Source organism: Sprattus sprattus (assembly GCF_963457725.1).
Source record: "Sprattus sprattus genome assembly, chromosome: 16".
Taxonomy (NCBI): Eukaryota; Metazoa; Chordata; class Actinopteri; order Clupeiformes; family Clupeidae; genus Sprattus; species Sprattus sprattus.
In genome coordinates this window covers 27,461,055-27,480,510 of record NC_137914.1, presented here as the reverse complement: position 1 = coordinate 27,480,510, position 19,456 = coordinate 27,461,055, and the positions used below count along the sequence as shown (strand labels likewise).

At 40.6% G+C, this 19,456-nt stretch overlaps 1 protein-coding gene across 1 annotated transcript in view; it reads right to left on the bottom strand.

Annotated features, from left to right (window-relative positions):
- Window positions 1-8,688: 8,688 nt before the first annotated feature.
- Window positions 8,689-19,456, bottom strand: part of ap1b1 (adaptor related protein complex 1 subunit beta 1) — a 33,315-nt gene continuing 22,547 nt past the window's right edge. The window contains exons 13-22 of the mRNA XM_080854387.1: window positions 18,976-19,235; window positions 18,073-18,277; window positions 15,550-15,579; window positions 14,751-14,888; window positions 14,155-14,300; window positions 13,917-14,046; window positions 12,783-12,867; window positions 12,280-12,366; window positions 10,408-10,562; window positions 8,689-9,950 (exon numbers count right to left, since the gene is read on the bottom strand). Coding sequence (XP_080710513.1) covers window positions 9,876-9,950; window positions 10,408-10,562; window positions 12,280-12,366; window positions 12,783-12,867; window positions 13,917-14,046; window positions 14,155-14,300; window positions 14,751-14,888; window positions 15,550-15,579; window positions 18,073-18,277; window positions 18,976-19,235 — 1,311 coding nt within the window. The 3' untranslated portion in view covers window positions 8,689-9,875. The remainder of the gene's footprint in view (window positions 9,951-10,407; window positions 10,563-12,279; window positions 12,367-12,782; window positions 12,868-13,916; window positions 14,047-14,154; window positions 14,301-14,750; window positions 14,889-15,549; window positions 15,580-18,072; window positions 18,278-18,975; window positions 19,236-19,456) is intronic.

Below are 19,456 nucleotides of genomic sequence, written 5' to 3'. Positions count from 1 at the left end.
CTTTGGGAAGAGTTTAATCTACCAAATGCTTACTAAACGTTGCTGATTGGTTAAGGGAACTCCAATGATTTTAAACCTCAAGATAAGCACCCGCCCATCTCGGAAACCAAAATGCATTGGGTTGGCCCAGACTGAAAGACGGAATGAAATGGAGTCACAGGCTGGTAATGGCCAGGCTACAAAGATCCATCACCATACTTCAAATTGGGTATGGGGTGCTCTTCTGTATGGCTATCTTTCTGTCGACGGCAAACCCACCTTTGATGTTTGTTGCCAAAAAGCTTTATTTTGGTCTCATCTGACCATATAACTCGGTCCCGTTGAAAGTCTGACTTACATTTGGCAAACTGTAGGCGCTTTAGTTTATTGTTAACTGACAGCAGAGGCTTTTTTTCTGGCAACCCTCCAAAACAACCTGTGGTGATGTAAGTGGCAGTTTGGTAGTTTTGGAGACTTTCTGACCCCAAGACTCAACTTACCTCTACAATTCTCCAGCTGTGATCCTTGGAGATTATTTTGCCAGTCGAACCATCCTCCTCACGGTGCGTGGGGTCAATTTACAGACAGGTCCTTTTCCAGTCTGATTCCTTACATCTCCTGTCGCTTTAAACTTCTTAATTATTTCCATGATAGTGGAAATCGGTATTTTCAACTGTTTAGAGATTTTCTTGTGTCCATTTCTTGATTTGTTCAGCTCAACAACTTTCCTTTGCAGATCGTCACTGTGTTCTTGGGACTTTCCCATAGTGATGAATGACCAATGGAATTTGGCCTGTGTTACCTCGTATTTGTACGCCAGTGGAACAGGAAGTCATGGTTGACCTCTAAGAGTTCCTTATCAAGGTGAACTTAAAAATGTAAAATATGACCGGAATTATACTTCAGTTAGATTTTTATTACAAGATTTTTCTAGGGGTGCCAATAATTGTGGCACACATGTTTTGGGGGAAAATATGTTTTTAATGTCAACAGTTTTTTTTTCTTTCAATAATTTTACTTCAATGAAAAGGTAAGATTTTTGTGAATATTTTGAGTGAAAGACCAAGAGGATAAACAGCAAAGACATATTTTTTCATAGCCTGTTTTGCTCATATTCACTAGGGGTGCCAATTGTGGAGGGCACTGTAGCTACGCTAGCTTAGCTATAGAATCTTCCAATTTCAGCCCCCTTCATTGAGGCAGAAGTAGTGTTTGCCTCCCCTCTGTTCTTTCAATGTTGCTTTGTCAGATCAGCAAATTCAGCAATATTGTTAGTGCCATTTGTTTTTATTCTGTAAACCAGCTTTCACTATATAAATCATTTCCATTTCCATCCCATTTAGCTGATGATGACGTTCAGAATAATATTACGTTTAATAATGGGTTAACACGACAACGCGAACGTTTGCGGATAACGCACGCCCTCCGATAATTAACACCGTTACAATAAAACATTTCTCAAAACTGGACTTTCAATCCAAACGTGAAGTGATAAATAATGGGAGACCAATGCCGGAGCTAAAATGTATGCTTCAAACGAAGGGACAGAAGATAACTTGATCGACTACACAAAATAAAGGCAAGTGCAAAAGGTTGCGCATGCGCAATGGCACAGAGGCCCGTTAGCAGAACCGATAAAGAATTTGGCTGACGATTCCAAAGATTCGGTTCAGTGAGAACCGGTTCTCGATTCTCATCCCTACCTAAAAGTGAATTGTCTAAATTGAAACTTGAAATGACTGAGTTAGAAAAGTGACTGACTGCTGAGAAAAACAGTATCAAACCTCCTCTTTAACTCAGCCTTGCCCTGCACCAACCCAGTATCCAACATCCTCTTTTACTCAGCCTTGCCCTGAACCAACGAACATGCTCACTGGGCAGCTCTCAGTGATTTGCATGACTCAGGCTGCTAAAGGGTTCTCACTAAAACACTGCCATAGATGGTTACACTAGTTGTAGAGCCATGCTGTTTTTTGTACATTATAGAAATTAAACTATATTTAATATATCACTCAGTGCACAATTCATGTCCAAATGAGTATCACTGGCTCATGTAATCTTGGTCAAAGTGAAAAATGGTAATTCCCATAACTAAACGGGATTATAGACTTCACGACATTACTTTGACAGCAATGCAGCCAGGCATCCATTTTGTGGTATTTCTCATCATGTTTCAACTCGGTAAATCACCATGTTTCTTGGCAAGATGCAGAAACATATCAAATACTGTCAATGGGGGACTTCCGGTGAGAGTTGACATGGCAGCATAATTTCTAAGCTCCGGTATCAGCTTAATTTTTCCCCACTCAATACTATAGTATTCATTTATTTTGTCACAAATACAGTTGTAAGAATGAGTGCGGACAAACTCAAGGAAGTAAGGACGACCAAGAGAGGGCGAGAAACTGAGGTAAAGACGGGTGCTTTAGGGAAGATACTAAAAAACAAATGGACGAATTCACCTCAGAAATACACAGAAAGATCCAAGATGTGTCAGGTCAGATTGAAGAGGTAGCCGAGGGGGTTGGAGAGATAGAACATAACATAGTGGATGCAGAGCAGTGGGACATTGGAGTTAAGGGCACGCTCACCCAGTTGCTAACAAACCAGCGGGCATTACAGGATAAAGTTACAGAAATGGAAGGCCACTCAAAACGGAATAACATCCGAATATATGGAATTCCAGAGGAGGCAGAGGGTACTTCTGCAACGTTATTTGTAGTGAACATGATTAAGACGCAACTGAGTGAGGACATCGACCCGAACTGGAGTAGTGACCTGGAGATAGAGCGAGCACACCGCGCCCTTGCAGCGAAACCATCCGCAGATGCTCCTCCACGCTCAATGGTGGTTCGTTTTCTCAAGTTCAATATCAAAAAAAGAATTCTCTATGCCGCGTGGAAGAAAGGGCTTAGCCACAATAATCAGCGAGTTTATTTCGACCATGACTATGCAGTGGCTGTCCAAAAGAAGAGGAAGGAATATGGCCCTATCAAGAAAGCCCTGAAGGAACACGGAATACGCTTCCAGACTCCACTGACCAGAATGCGAGTTCATCTAAAAACGGGTACGGTTACGTACTATAACGCGATACAAGCAGCGGAAGATTTGAGAGGACGTGGATTCGATGTGGGCGAGATCACGTATGAGAGAAAGGCGGCGGCTTTCACAGAGGAAACTCTGGCCAAACTACTGCCGTGGGAGGTGATTCAGGAGTCCCGACCCAGAAGGGAGAAGTTCCAGCAACGGGTGAGAGAGAGACTGAAGGAGTACAGCAGGAAGGATATGGACACCCCCGAAGAGGAGAGTTGATCGCCTAACTAGTCCTCCTTTTTTGTGATTATTGGAACGGCTGATACCAATTGCATCGTCAACAGACTGCCACAAAACTTTTTTGTTTTAGCGTTAGCTTAAGGCCGATTTAGGGTCGTTTTAGACGCAGAGACGTAAGCACGTAAGATACATAACCCCCCCTTGCGCGGTAAAATATCCCCCCTTACGTGCTTAAGTGCGTCGCCCAAAATTCCTGACTATGCGACTAAAACACTACGGCCCTACGCAGCTCGCAAAGACTGTGATTGGCCGGCTAACCACACCTTTCACAGAGTCTCACGTTTCCGGGTTAATAGCATACTACAGTCTTTTTTAGACCCAGACATTTTTTTAAATCATGAATACCCTGCAGACCGTCTCACAAGCCTTTTCTTATGGATTAGGAACAAACATAACAGAAGAGGTCCGAAGACATGAACTCCTTTACAAATACTCGTTAAACACTTATAAAGACGCTCAAATGACCGCAAATTTATGGAGAGAATATCCCATTCTCACCCACGATTATTTGGAGAGAATGTGGTAATTCACAAACAAATAGGTACTTTCATATTCATTTTCCGCCACGTGTGAGTCATGGTGATATCTTTCATTGAGTTCATATTGACGTGAATCAATCAATTGCACCCACGAGTTTGATAGAATGAGCCCGGTCTGCTCATATACAAAAGTTAACATTAACCTGCCGTTACCTTGTGGCCAGCACCATTGTATTTACAAGCATTGACAACATGATGAGATTCTCTCGCCGCCACCTCATCTTTGAATAATGTAACTCATAAACACATCGTTTTAAAGCCTGTCGCAGTCATTAAAAGATGTGTCAATAAACAAACTTTTGCGTCATGTGATCTGTCTTTTTCGCCACTGGTACTGAATTGCCAACATTTGTATTTTGTGTAACACATGTATTCATAACATCAAGCCTTTCGCCCAATACACTTTCATGCTCCGGTACGTTTTTTCCTTTGTCCTGTTGCAATAAATACGCTTACTTAACTCAAAATAAATCTACAGTTCTGGCGTCAATTTACTTTGCAACACGCAACACGGCTCACAAGCCTTGCAACACGGCTCTGCGTCTAAAACGAACCTTAAATCAAAACTTGTCTAAAACAAGTTCCTTGTGTAAATTACGTGCTTACGGCTCTGCGTCTAAAACGACCCTAAATCGGCCTTTACCGAGGGAACCCACCTAGTGGCCACCCCTCCCCCTGTCTAAAGGTAATATGTCGCCTTTTGTGTTGGAAGCTCTGTTTAATGACTTGTATAGTTCCTCCCTATTTTTTCTTTTTTTCTCTTTTCCTTCTTGTCTGAGGTCTTGGAATGTACAATCACAGGATATCAACGGTATGGTTAATGCACTATCAATATTATAATATATTGTCATGGAATGTGAATGGCCTTAAAAACCCTATAAAACGCAGTAAGATGATAGCCAAGGTTAAAAGGGATAGGATAAATATAGTGTTTTGGCAGGAAACTCACATGTCAGGAGATGAACATGAAAAATTTAAAAAGATGGGTTTTAGAAATACTTTTTTCTCATCATACAAAAATGGCAAAAAAAGGGGGGTTGGAATACTAATTTCAAACTCAACTCCATTTGAATTTATATCTGAAATAAGGGATAAAGAGGGCAGGTTTGTTTTGGTTAAGGGTAAAATAAACCAGAGAGAGGTGACTCTATTTAACATCTACGCCCCCCCAGGGAATGAGATACCATTTTATAAAAAAGTGTTTGATCTGATTGCATCAGAGACGTATGGAACACTTATTTGTGCTGGTGATTTCAACATGCTCCTTAATCCTTCTTTAGACACAACCAATAAAAATAGGAAAAGGAACCATACTGAAAAATTAATCAATAAGGCCCTAAGAGAACTGGGACTAAATGATGTATGGAGAGCAGTGCATGGCTCAGAACCTGGCTACACCTTCTATTCAGATGCAACTCACTCAAGACTAGACTATGTCCTTATGTATAACAGGGATTTGCATAGAATCAAAGATTGCAAAATAGGCCAGAGGGTCCTCTCTGACCATACAGGAGTTCATATAACTATGCATTTGGAAGGCGGAAGGCGCAAAACACTCTGGAGATTAAACTCTGGAATGTTAAATGATACTACTTTTGTGTCAGAAATGGTAAGAGAATTAGGTATATACCTTCAAGAAAATGATAATGGGACTGTAAACCCTAGTATACTATGGGATGCGTCTAAGGCAGTCTTGAGGGGTAAGATCATAGCCTGGACAGCCTTATCAAAGAAGACAAAAGCACAACATCTGCTAAATCTAGAAGAAAAATTAAAAGACCTTGAACAAACTCACATAACCAATAAAGACCCGGTCATTATTCAACAAATAAGAATTACTAAGCAGGATATAGATAAAATACTGAGTGAGGAGGTGGAGAAAAAATTAAACAAAGATACTTTGAGGCTGGACCCAAAGCAGCAAAACTACTAGCTTGGAAACTCAAAAAGCAACAAGCAGAACATACAATTCATAAAATAAAAGACCCTGTCACTAACAAGACTGTTACAAATCTAGAAGATATACAAAAGGCTTTTGAGAAATACTACACATCCCTATACTCCAAAAGAGACCAGGCAGACATACAGACAATAACTGAATTTCTAGATTCATTAGACCTTCCTAATATTGGAACAGAAATAAATTAAAAACTAAGACTACCTATAACAAAGGAAGAGATAGACAAAGCTATTTCAAGTCTGAATAATAACAGGTCGGCGGGAACGGACGGATATCCCCAGGAATGGTACAAATCCATGAGAGTACATTTGCTACCTCTACTGGAAATTTGATTTAATTATATCTTGGAGAGAGGTATTCATATCAGTTATCCCCAAGGAAGGGAAGGACAGGATGGATTGCAAAGGGTATAGACCAATCAGTGTATTGAATGCAGACTATAAGCTTTATGCTACAATCTTAACAAAAAGAATGGAAACAGCAATGTGTCACTTAATAGATGAGGACCAAACGGGATTCATCATCAGAGATAGACAAACACAGGATAACATCAGAAGATCTCTCCATATCATTGAAAACATTAACAAAGAACAATCCAGTGCCATCATTTTGAGTTTGGATGCGGAAAAAGCTTTTGATTCAGTCGGATGGGAATTTCTTTATGCAGTAATGGAAAGATTTGGTTTTGGGAATACATTTATACGTGGTATTCAGGCGCTTTATTCTTCTCCAATAACAAGGATCAAGGTTAATGGGAGCCTCTCAGATCCCATTAGTTTGGAGCGAGGATGTAGACAGGGCTGCCCTGCCAGCCCCAGTCTCTTCAACTTGTTTATTGAGCCTTTGGCCCAAGCAATAAGACAGGAGGCGAAACTGAAAGGTATTTCCATTGGAGGAGTGGAGTGCAAAGTTAGCCTGTACGCCGATGATGTACTTGTCACATTGACTGACCCAGCCACTGGCCTCCCAGTTTTAATGGATATGCTGGGAACATATGGGAAATATTCAGGATTTGTCCTTAATGTTAATAAAACCCAGGTTATGACATTTCATTTCACTCCTACACAGGAATTCACCACAAAATACAAGTTCAATTGGTACTCCACCCAAATCAAATATTTAGGAATACATTTGACTAAAGATCTGTCCCAGTTATAACTCTAATTACAACTATGTAAACAAAAAAATATATGATGACCTTGATAGATGGAGCCTCCTCCCCCTTGATTTTGGCGATAGAATTAGATCAGTCAAGATGAACATCCTGCCCAGATTACTATATCTTTTTTCTGTCACTTCCTATAGATATTCCCCTAAAACAATTCAGAGAATGGAATAGGCATATTTCACTATTCATATGGAATAAAAAGAGGCCAAGAGTAAAATTTTCCACACTTCAGTTACCAAAGGAAAAGGGGGGCTTGGCTCTCCCATCCTTAAAGGATTACTATATAGCCGCTCAGCTAAGGCCACTTGTATGCCTGTGTAGCCCATCTTATGAAGCCAAATGGAAAGATATAGAGACATCTTTGACAGATGTCCCAATACAATCATTAATAGGTTGTATTGACAATAATAAGGAAAAAGCGCAGACAGACAGCCAATGGGTGAACTTATCATTGAAGATATGGGCTGGCGTAGTTCAACGCTCTCAGCTTCAGAGAGAGGTAAAATTACTCAGGTGGCCTGCGTACGATCCTGACTACAAGCCGTCATTGTATGATCTCAGATATAGACAATGGGTTTATCATGGCATTACATCTCTATGCACAATAATTAAAAACAGGGCACTTCATAGCTTTGAACATCTATGTCAGGTTTATGGGCTGAGTAAAGTGGATTTCTACAGGTATTTACAAATCTCTGATTACTTCTGTTCAGAGGTTAAGGATCCTTACCAGAGGGAATTGTCAACTGTTGTCCAGCTGTTTGTTGATGCCTATAATGGTAGGAACTGTAAAGGTATGATAAGCAGACTGTACCGTGGCATCACATCACTCAAAAAGGACTCCACAGAGTATGTGAAGCAACGATGGGAAAAATAACTGGACATTGAAATAACAGAGGACATGTGGATGAACACTTGGAAAACACAGTCCTCTACTACTAACTCTTTTGGTTGGAGAGACTTTTGCTGGAAAAATTTGATTCGATTTTTTATCACCAATAAACAAAAAGGTAAACAGACAGACACTCAGTTAGGGTGCTGGAGGGAATGTGGAGAAAGCATGGTAGACCACGCACATGTGTTCTGGCTGTGCCCCTCACTCCAGATCTACTGGAAGGATGTGACAGAAGTCATTGATAAGGTTTTGGGTTTTAGTGTGGATGTAACATTCATTTATCTTTACTTGTGCCATTTCCCTGAGGGATTGTCCAAAGACTATGAGTATCTTTTAAAAATTATGTTGGAAGCTGGGAAAAAGGCGATCACAAAATATTGGCTTCAGAAAGACGCTCCTACTGTGGGCACGTTTGTTGGTATTGTGAAACATTTACACCTCCTTGAACAGACGACATATTCCATACGGCTCCAAAAAGAGATTGGAGAAAAGAGATGGGGAAAATGGTCCATTTACATAAATGACCTAGTTCTGACATTGTAAATTAACTAGCCATTCCTGACTGATTATAACTTGTACACATTATCTCTACGACCTCATGTTTTGTTTTGTTTTTTTATTTTCTGTTTTCTCCCTTTGTAGTATTTGCTTCCCTTGTTTAACCCTTAAAATAGCACTAAAGCACTGTGCTGTCCATGATTTATGCCCTCTGCTTTCTTCCTGTGGGTTCACAGGAATGTTCTGTAGGTCATTGAGGAAGGCTGTGTGTGTGTTCGACTGTCAAATTCTAACTGAAAACACAACTGAAATAGTCTTAATTTCATACTTTATTACACAAAACAGATCAAGAACATTGACTGGAAATAAGGGCCATTTCAGAGCACATAATCTATGGAGGATTTACACACAGCAACAGTTTTTCTTTCTCATTCCTAAATTAAAATCCAAAACTTCAAATCTTCCATCTACTTTGAATTTAAGTAAAGCAAAGGCTAAGATGGAATTTCATTCTGTTGTGCATTTTGCATCACATGTCACTGGTGGTCTCCCAGTATTATGACAGCTTGGTCAGAGATATATTCTAATGATGCACTGCTGCCCAACACCTACAGTGCCTCGTCTTTACAAGATCAGCAATGGAAGTGGCCGCCCCAGAAAGTCAAACTAATTTCATACATTTGAGTAATATCATAATTCTGATATGAACATAAACTAAGGAATACAAACTGGAATGATTGACAAGTAGTAGGTGGATAAGTCTATCCCAGCGTGAGAACCTGACAGTGGCACACACTTAACAAACAAAAAGGAAGGACACACAAACGCTTTGAGTTTATATGATGGAGTTGCCAAATGGTCAACATAGAAATCATGACTGTAGGAAGAGATGTACTAGTTATTAGTGTTTCTCAAAAGGCCAAAAGGAAAGCGGTCCCTTTAAACACAAGATCTAAGGGGATTCAACTACTATTGAAGAAGAGCTCAAGGCTCAAAGACAGAGAGAGAGAACTTAACACGCTGAAGATGCTAGGACTGACTAAACATGCACATCAACTCCACAAACTCAACAGAAGCTCAGGAGAAGAACCCAAGTGTCTAAGTGTTGTTCCTTATGAAGCATATATGGGATCCTAGATGGAGGAACAGACTGGTTCTAGGAGTCCCAGCCCCACAAGGAAACACATGGGACACACACTCCGGTTTAATTGCTGTGGAGGACAGGACTGAATGAATGAATGAATGAATGTCAAACTAACAGATCATGGTCAGAAAAGGGTATTATTTCTAAAATCATAAGAAGAACCTGATTTAAGGTGATGAAGAGATTAAAAGGTGTTTGAGGAGCTGGAGTCAAGTGCACCAGAAAGAAAACATAAATGCAGGGATTGGCCCGCCAGTGATTTGTCTGTACATGCTGAGTGGTGAGGGGATCCTGGATCAGTTCTTCAGCATCATCTCATAACACTGGTGCACCAGCTGAGTGGTGAGGGGGATCCTGGATCAGTTCTTCAGCACCATCTCATAACACTGGTGCACCAGCTGCGAGACCTCTGCGGCTCTGCATTTCACTGAGAGCTAGAACACAGAACAGACACAATAGGTAAGTTTATTGGCTAGCGACATTATGGAGTTGAGGTACGTATATAGGTAGCTGTTTTTACTTTTTCTATTTATTTATTAAAGGCTATATTAGCAAATATAACAAGAAGTTATTTTATTAAGGGTTCCCTCTTTAATTGTCCATGGACTGGCTAAAACCAAATCCTGTCAGACTGCAAGAGGCGTGTTGATCTCCCTTTCAGATTTGCATGTACTACCAAAATGAGTTTGAGGATCTTTTAAACACTGCCTGCAAAGACATACCATTCAAATATGTTGCTTCATATTGTATTACATTCAATATTCAACCAGGCCAACAATATTTCTTGAGGGAATGAACACTGAAGTTCACAAACATCATACTGGATATTTAAGAATGAATTCATAATTTGAACTTAATGAGCCCCTTAATCTGTGTTATGCTTCCCCTTACCATATAGGTTGGATTCCCAGTCTGCACCCTGAGCTCCACTAGGACCCAGATCCCATTGGTGAGCTTGATGGACTGGTAGAGCATGTCCTGCCCCTCCACTGTGCGTTTGGCTATGGTGAAGATGTTACTGCTCTGGAGGCGAGCGCTTGCAGCATCTGAGGCAGAAAAACAACACCATTCATTAGCAGCTATTGGACTGTTAATCATGCTGACTGTTTAAGCTCCAAGTGGGGTGCCCAGACCAGTTTTAATGGATGAATAATTCAAAGAGTACCTGAAGGCTCTGAAACACCAATATCAGTTACTCAGTGCAATCTATGGTTGCATGTTTAAAAGCGGGGTCTAAGTATGGTGAACAGAAGGGTGATGTGCTTACTCCTGTTTGACATATAAGGACACTGAAGTAAGTCCCAACTACCATCGAACACTGTGAGCGTGAGGTTTGATTGATGCATGCCATATAACCCGACAACATTTCTGGAATTCTTTCCTTGGATGTTCACCATTAAATCGGACAAGACTCTAACCTTCGGCAGTCCTCGTGGTTTTTGATGCTTCCATTCCAAAGATAACATTTTTAACTGGATAGTACAGTTCAATTTCATAAAAAAATAACAGTAAACCTTTTGTACACAACTGTGTAGGGTCCTGTCTTTTGTATCCAAACATAAATGAAAGGTGCTCAGTGCCTGACATCTCTTTGTTTTCTCTTCTTTGTTCTTTGTTCATTTTTCGTACATCAGAAACACACAGATGCTGGGTCATCAGAGAATGCCTTCCCCAGCCATGCATGAAGCACATTTCCAAGCACATTCTTTTGTTCATATTTACCTTGTTGAGTTTGATTTGCTTTGAGCCGTTTCCCCGTCTCTATGACTAGCATGTTGTGAACACCACTGGGAAAGCCTAATGTGTTTGTTACCTATGTTGCTGATGTCATTCTTAAACCTGTACACACTCATCTACTAGAACACTTGTACGAGGGGTAGTATGACAAGTACACTTAAACATGTACACACTAGAACCCGTGGGGGTAGTATGAGAAGTACACTTAACCCTGTACACACTTATCTACTAGAACCCATGTATGAGGGCTAGTATGAGAAGTACACTTAACCCTGTACACACTTATCTACTAGAACCCATGTATGAGGGCTAGTATGAGAAGTACACTTAAACCTGTACACACTAATCGACTAGAACCCATGTACGAGTGGTAGTATGAGAAGTACACTTAAACCTGTACACACTAATCGACTAGAACCCATGTACGAGTGGTAGTATGAGAAGTACACTTAAACCTGTACACACTAATCGACTAGAACCCATGTACGAGTGGTAGTATGAGAAGTACACTTAAACCTGTACACACTAATCTACTAGAACCCATGTACGAGTGGTAGTATTAGAAGAGGGGACTATAGGTCCACAGTGACTGAACTATTCCACTGGATTTTTTTATTCCTTCTCATTTTTTCCCCCACTTTACAAAAATGACCTAATGAAGCCTATCCTCTAATCTATTTGATCTTATCTAGCCTTATCCATCTTCTTAGCCTTATCAATCGATTTGATTAACTTGCTATGCTCTGATGGGTCAGTGCTGCTTCAGAGATGACTAAAAACTCAAGCCAGTTATTAGTCGGTGTCCAAAAGGAATAAGTATGAAGTAGACTTAATACTCTTCCAGAGCTGGGGAGTCTTTATGTTACAGTCAACTCTAGAAGAAGTCTAGAAGGTTTGATTCATTTAAAGAGGGAGGCACAGTAACATCACACAGGTCTAGTTCTGATTGGTCACCTGAGTTGAGGTGGCAGTCTTTAAAGAGGGAGGCACAGTAACATCACACAGGGTCTAGTTCTTATGGCTAACCTGAGTTGAGGTGGCAGTCTTTGATCGTGTACTGAGCCTCACTGTCATTGGGAATGTCCTTCCATGTGGCCAGGAACACCTGACGTTCTGTTGGAAATAGAAGATACATTAGGCAGTGAAAGCAAAGAGTAGGAATGAGAGAGAGAGAGAGATAGATAGAGAGAGAGGGAGAGACTTAAGACTACAAGAATGGTTAATGGGGCAAGATACCTTCCTCATAAGTTTAAATATTAAATAATTTTTGCCCCTAGACAAGCTGATTTTGGTTGATCATCGGCAGCAATGCTCATGTTTGGAACATGTATCAGATATAATATAGTAATATACTATATACAGTTTATGTAATATTTTTTTGCCACTGATGGATCTTGTTGCAACTTGAACTATTTTGGTGTCATTCTTGAGGCTATCCCAGAGAACACATTATTTTTCAGAAGATATCGTTCAAAACAACTTGAAGAGGTCCATCAGAGCATGTGAGGCTCCAGACGAATGTCTCTCACCCATCTTCCCATCCTCCACAAACAGGATGCTGATGGGGTACTGGCAGCTGAAGTAGAAGACATCAATGTTGTTCTTCACAGCCACCTGCCAGGAAAGTCAAGAGAGGCACATTAACTTCAAGTTTCAGCACTGCAATCCCTTTCAACTTGTTTTTCGTTTAAACAAAGTAATGCATAATCTATATTACAACTGTTGTCTGTGTGTCGTTACACACATAAACCAAGAATACATTTTGATCACATACTTTGGCGCACTGTGCCATCAAGTGATGCTGATCTTTGTCAGATGAGTCCGAGAGGTCACAAGTGGTTATTTCTAAGTTGTAAACTTAAGACCACAGTCATTGGCAGAAACAAGTGGTTATTTCTAAGTTGTAAACTTAAGACCAGTCATTGACAGAAACAAGTGGTTATTTCTAAGTTGTAAACTTAAGACCACAGTCATTGACAGAAACAAGTGGTCATTTCTAAGTTGTAAACTTAAGACCACAGTCATTGACAGAAACAAGTGGTTATTTCTAAGTTGTAAACTTAATACCATAGTCATTGACAGAAACAAGTGGTTATTTCTAAGTTGTAAACTTAATACCACAGTCATTGACAGAAACAAATGGTCTTTTCTAAGTTGTAAACTTAAGACCATAGTCATTGACAGAAACAAGTGGTTATTTCTAAGTTGTAAACTTAATACCACAGTCATTGACAGAAACAAGTGGTTATTTCTAAGTTGTAAACTTAATACCATAGTCATTGACAGAAACAAGTGGTTATTTCTAAGTTGTAAACTTAATACCACAGTCATTGACAGAAACAAGTGGTTATTTCTAAGTTGTAAACTTAATACCACAGTCATTGACAGAAACAAGTGGTTATTTCTAAGTTGTAAACTTAATACCACAGTCATTGACAGAAACAAGAGGTTATTTCTAAGTTGTAAACTTAATACCACAGTCATTGACAGAAACAAGTGGTTATTTCTAAGTTGTAAACTTAAGGCCGCACTTGTTGACAGAAACGCTACCACTGAATACTTCTGGTTGAGTTTATGGCCACAGCGAATATCCAGGATGTACTGCTACTGTTTAATGTGTCAGTGTTAAGTCAATGTCACTGTAAGGATTTCTGAAAATGTACCTGCAAGTTGTTGAGGGGCTCCATCTTCATGACAGGCCCGACTGTACTGAGCGGTAGGCCCAGCTCAGTGGTCTGGTTTGGGTTAAGGGGAGCCACGACCTGAAGAGGCCCAGCAGGGGCCAGTCCAAAACTGGAACAGAGCAAAAGAAAATGGAACAGAAGACAAAAACAAGTCATGCAAGCAATGAAATAGGGGCAGTATAATGTGGATAAACCAACCCCATGTGACATTGAATACCTGTTCCGGTTAAACTGGACAGCAAAATCAGACATGACACTCATTGCCTTGTTTGTGAGGGAGAGCTCCATGTGGAGGACGCCACCACGGCGGGCAAACGTGCCCGAGATCTCAAGCCCCTTGGCCTTCATGGCAGGCAGCCATATCTAAGGATGAAAGATATTCAACTGAGGTGGAATTTTGACTTTAAATGGCTTTTACTTCAAATCCAACCACAAAGAAGCTATGATCCAACTAAAACGAACAGAAACTCACCCATAACAACAGACAAAACCAAATGCATTCATATTCATGTGTTCATGCAATCATGGCTATGCCCAACTAATAGTCTGAATATACATACAACATCTAGTGTCTAATTTGTCCCTGGATGATATTTTGAAAAAACCTTTGAAAAGAGGAAATGGACTAGTTTTCTCTCCTCCCTCTTCTATGATTCTCAACTGGGGAGGGGGAGTTCATGATACGAGACATTCTATTCTATTCTTATTTTGTGTGAACCCAACTACAACCAAAGGCAGTTTCATATACTGAAGATGCCTTAAAACATATGATAGACTTTTTGAATTAGCTCTAACAAATTTTGAAGTACTCACAGTTTTTGGAACCACATAAGCTCCTGTTGGCATGCTAACACCCCCTCCCAAGTCAAAGAGATCATCCAGTCCGCTGCTCACAGGAGCACTGAGAGACGCTGGAAGTCCAACTGGTGCTGATGCCAAACCAGTAGCCATCTGTAGTGGGGGCAGACAGACATTTACATTAATACAGGGAGAACCAATTAAGTCCAAAAGCATACCAGCAGTCTATCTCCAAATATGCAAGTTGTTTCTGAAACGTTGGCAAAAGCTCCATACTTCCAGACACATGTCCTTAGGCACCATGTGATCTTCTAAACCTACTGCCAATACACATCCTATGTTGTGGACATATAAAAGCAGTCAGTGCTTCTCTGATTGTACAGGCTAGGGCATCATACCATTATGATGGTATCCTTCAGCTTCAAATGATCTGGTCATGAACTTCAGGTCATATTCCAACAAGCTCCTTTTAGAATAGAGGGGGTCGACTACGACACGCACAGCTAAACCATACAGCCCGGTCCAGATGCTTAAGCCACTGCTGTTCAATGTTATCATGACCTTTTGCTTTTGTCCAACTGGTAGAAGGAGATGCCACTACCTGTGATGACTTATTATAATCATACTTAGTGTTTTTATTATGATGGTTTTGTGCTCTTTCAATAGGTGACCCTAAATTATGCATTACACAGCGTCATTAGATTGACACACAAATACAGTATTTACTTTCTCATGAATTCACAGAGGTGACTAACCAAATCATGCGCCACATTATTATTTCCAAGTCAAGGATGAAATTGAATCTGAAACTCACCGCAGGACTCCCAGCAATATCTCCTGCGAGCTGTCACAAATAAGACAAAACAATTAATATGCAAATCAGTTCGTCTATTTACAGTTAACCTCACCATTCACCATACAGTTGAATAGAAAAAGACAGGGAGAATTACAGAGGGTAGAATGATCACATCAGAAAGGAGAACATCGGTTTATGAACACACCTGAGCACATCTACTTGTACATCAGGATCATGTCCACAAGGGTCTGTTTGTGCACATGACTACAAGGGAGCACAGTCTGGATATAGAACTGGACCTACAGCTGAAGGTGTTAGGAGTGGGAGGGTTGGAAATCTGAGGATGACTTTTTGCTACTCTTAAAGAGTTGAACTCTTCCTACAGCGCAAACGGAGTTCAAAGGCATTATGAGGGCAAATGGTTGACATGGTGGGATGATTGTTATAAATGATCAGGACATATTCATGTCAAAAGTGAGTGTCCCAACAGACCAACTTCACTTCAGTTTGAACCTTGACCCCTCCACAGACCTCAGGGTGACTATACTCTGGGGGGGACTGTGGTGACTGACACTCTGCCCGAGGTGGAACCGGAGGCTGATGATAGAATGATCATTCATTAGCACAATATTTACAGAATGTGCAAGAGACAATTATTCTCTGCTAGACTAGTCAGAAATTGCAATGATTGTTACGATCAGGATTAGGGTGGCACGTTATTGAAAAAAAACTACAATATGACTTAAATTATAAAAACCTATAATACTAGAAAATGTCAAGTGTATGGGTAAACCTTATATGTGTTTAAATGAAACAAGACACAATATTATGTTTACTGTGTACTTCTGTTTAAGTATTTGAAATGTACTGCACTAAATGGCATTGTCATATTATTTCACATTGACCTGGTAGATTCACACAGTTGTCTGCTGGATAAACCAATATCCCAAATCTAGACTTGGTCAAGATTTTAAGACTTATTCATTGACAGCTCCTTTCAGAACACTTTGTAGCATTTAGAGAAAAATATGTCTTTTCATTTGGGTCATTCCATGCCAACTCACCTAGATTCTAACCCTAATCTTCACTGGTCACGTCATGGAAAACTCACCTAGATTCTAACCCTAATCTTCACTGGTCATGTCATGGAAAACTCACCTAGATTCTAACCCTAATCTTCACTGGTCATGTCATGGAAAACTCACCTAGATATAAACAGATATTTGATATAAAAAAATGTTCTCAATGTTTTATGTCAACTCCCAATCTATTGACTGACAACTGACTGATTGACTTGACTGTTGTAATACTTAGGTTAGGTGGTTGGATATGAGTCCTTGCATGTTATAGTGAGAGCTTTGGTCATTGAGGGAAGTCCCCAAGCAATAGGCACAAGGAATTTAACATCTTTTCCTGTGTAGAACTTAAATGACAATTTAGGATTTGTCACACTCTCTTCTATGCACTTCCGAGTTGTGAGATACTTTTAGGCTGTCTTGCATGCACAGATTCACCCAGATTTGGGCGACGGCTCATTAGTTAGTGTATTCTGAGGTATAGTTTCATCATTGTCCTGTTACAAAAGCCAACCTCTTTCAGCCTTCAGTTTCTTGACTGCATGACATGTATATAAAGAATTTGTGCCAGGGAGTCATCTTTGAAAATGTGTAAGACAAAATATGAATGCGACTGTTTGCACAGCTATGTGAATAAAATGGGCACATTTAACTAAATGTTTCTTTGAAGATCCATGGTATGACCTGTGAGGCTAAAGGTGAGTTGGTATGAAATGACCCGTTACATATTAAAAATGATTTACTAGTGATAGCACAAAGGTAAGACAAATTGTGTGTGCAAAATAGACCTTTGAGTATAAAACTGTTCTTTGTGGTTTAAAAGAAGACCGTTTAAGAAACATCTACCAGAGTAGATGAAATGGCTAGCCTAGTGACTCAGCTAATACTCCCACAGCCATCAGATAAGGTTTCTAGGCTATTTTCTCTTGTCAGTAATTACCGTGTCTGATTCATCCCCCATCTACAGACATGGAATGCACAAGAAAAGAAAAGAAGGGAAGAAAGATCAAGCTGAAAACAAGTCAAAGTCAGTGGAAGAGCAGAGTGAAGGGCATCATTAGGAGAAATACACTGAAATCATGCTCCAAGTCACTGAATGCTGGGCTGACTGATATACATCGGAGCGGACCAGAGGAGTCAGCCTCTGGAGGACACTTAAGCCCCATGAACCTCTATGGTAGAATATCATTTCACTTGTCATCCATGAACCTCTATGGTAGAACGTCATTTCATTTGTCATCCATGAACCTCTATGGTAGAATCTCATTTCCCTGGTCATCCTTCATCTGGAAGTGAATATGACCTTTACTTTGGTGTATCCAAAGTTGAAATGGAAACTGCCATCACGCGCCATCTTGTGCAGGATGGTTCGGATCAGCATGTATGCAAGATTTTTAATCAATCAATTTTTTATTGATTGATTTTTGTTGGCTCAACAACCAAGAAAAGTTAAAACATGGCATACCAGGCTATCGAGGCCGCCTCCGAGGAGATCCATCGCACCCATCTGCATGGACGGGGGCACGGTGGGACCAGAAGAGGTGGGTGGGGCCAGATCCAGATTGAGCAAGTCACCAAGCAGGTCCCCTTGGGTGGGGATGACCGCCGGAGGAGCGTCTGCCACCACGCCAGCTGACTGACCAACGTCTGGGCTCTCAGAACTCTCACCTCTGGCAAACACAAGAAAATCACAGCAAAACACTTTCAGAAAGGGAGGTACAGAATGATACCAACTCCACCGGTGACAAACTCAGATCCTCTGCAGGAAGACAACACAGAAATCTACACAACAGAAGATCCAGTAGTTGGAGCAGAATTACAGGAAGCACACAGTTCCCTGATGAAGGAAGGCACATATTGTATATATCATTTATAGAGTCAGTTTTCTTCATAGAGCTATCAAAGTTCAGAATATTTTACAATAAATATAGCTTTGAAGGACACAACTAAGGTCTGGATTTCCTAAACAAAAGAAAAAGTGCCAGTTGCTTTGAGCTGGAGAGAATGCAGCTCAAAGCAGAGTTGCAGTTAGAGTTAAAGATCATTATGAATTTCTATGAGAAAGTTTTATGTTTTGAGCTTGTACATCTCTCTGTAAAAAACACTGTAATAAGACACTGAAGTGTCATTATACATTATATAAAGATACATTATAAATCAGTTAGGTCCAGTTGCACAATGTATTCATTTCTGATTGGACGAGTGTCATCCTGGCAGTCTCACTCATGTCATATTCCTTTATCAGCCTCCAAACAGGCTTTTACCAGGACCTCTAGAACAATTACCACTCAGTGAAAAAGATCAGCAATATGAGTATGTGTGTGCATGTGTATTTAAACATGTGTTGTATGTATATTGAGTGACTCACGAGCCAGTGCGAGCCGGGAGCCTTCTGTGTTGGACCCCACGGCTGCCCTCCACAAAGGCACTGGGTGGTTTGTGGTAGACAGAAGCCAGAGTTCCGATGCAGCATATGAGCTCCTCAAGCAGGGTGGGCTCGATCAGATCTGTCTCCTCTGAGATCAGAGGCTTTTCTGCAAGCACAACCTCCTTGGCTGCCACGGGGTCAGTCGATAGAAGGCGCCAGTAGATGTATCCACGATCACGCAGGTCAGGGTTGTCAGAGTCCTACGAACAAAAGAAACAAGAAAGGGAGCAAATGTGGAAACAGTGGATGAGTAAATGTCAGAATGAAACAATAGGTGAATAGTTGTAACCCTGAAGTCTATGACTGTTTGACAGAACTCATACAAGATCAATAGCCTGCTTGAATGAACTGAGTTTTATATATCAGATTTCAGCGGGCCCCTGCCCCCCACCCAAATTTAGCTGAAAAAAAGCTTGACGGC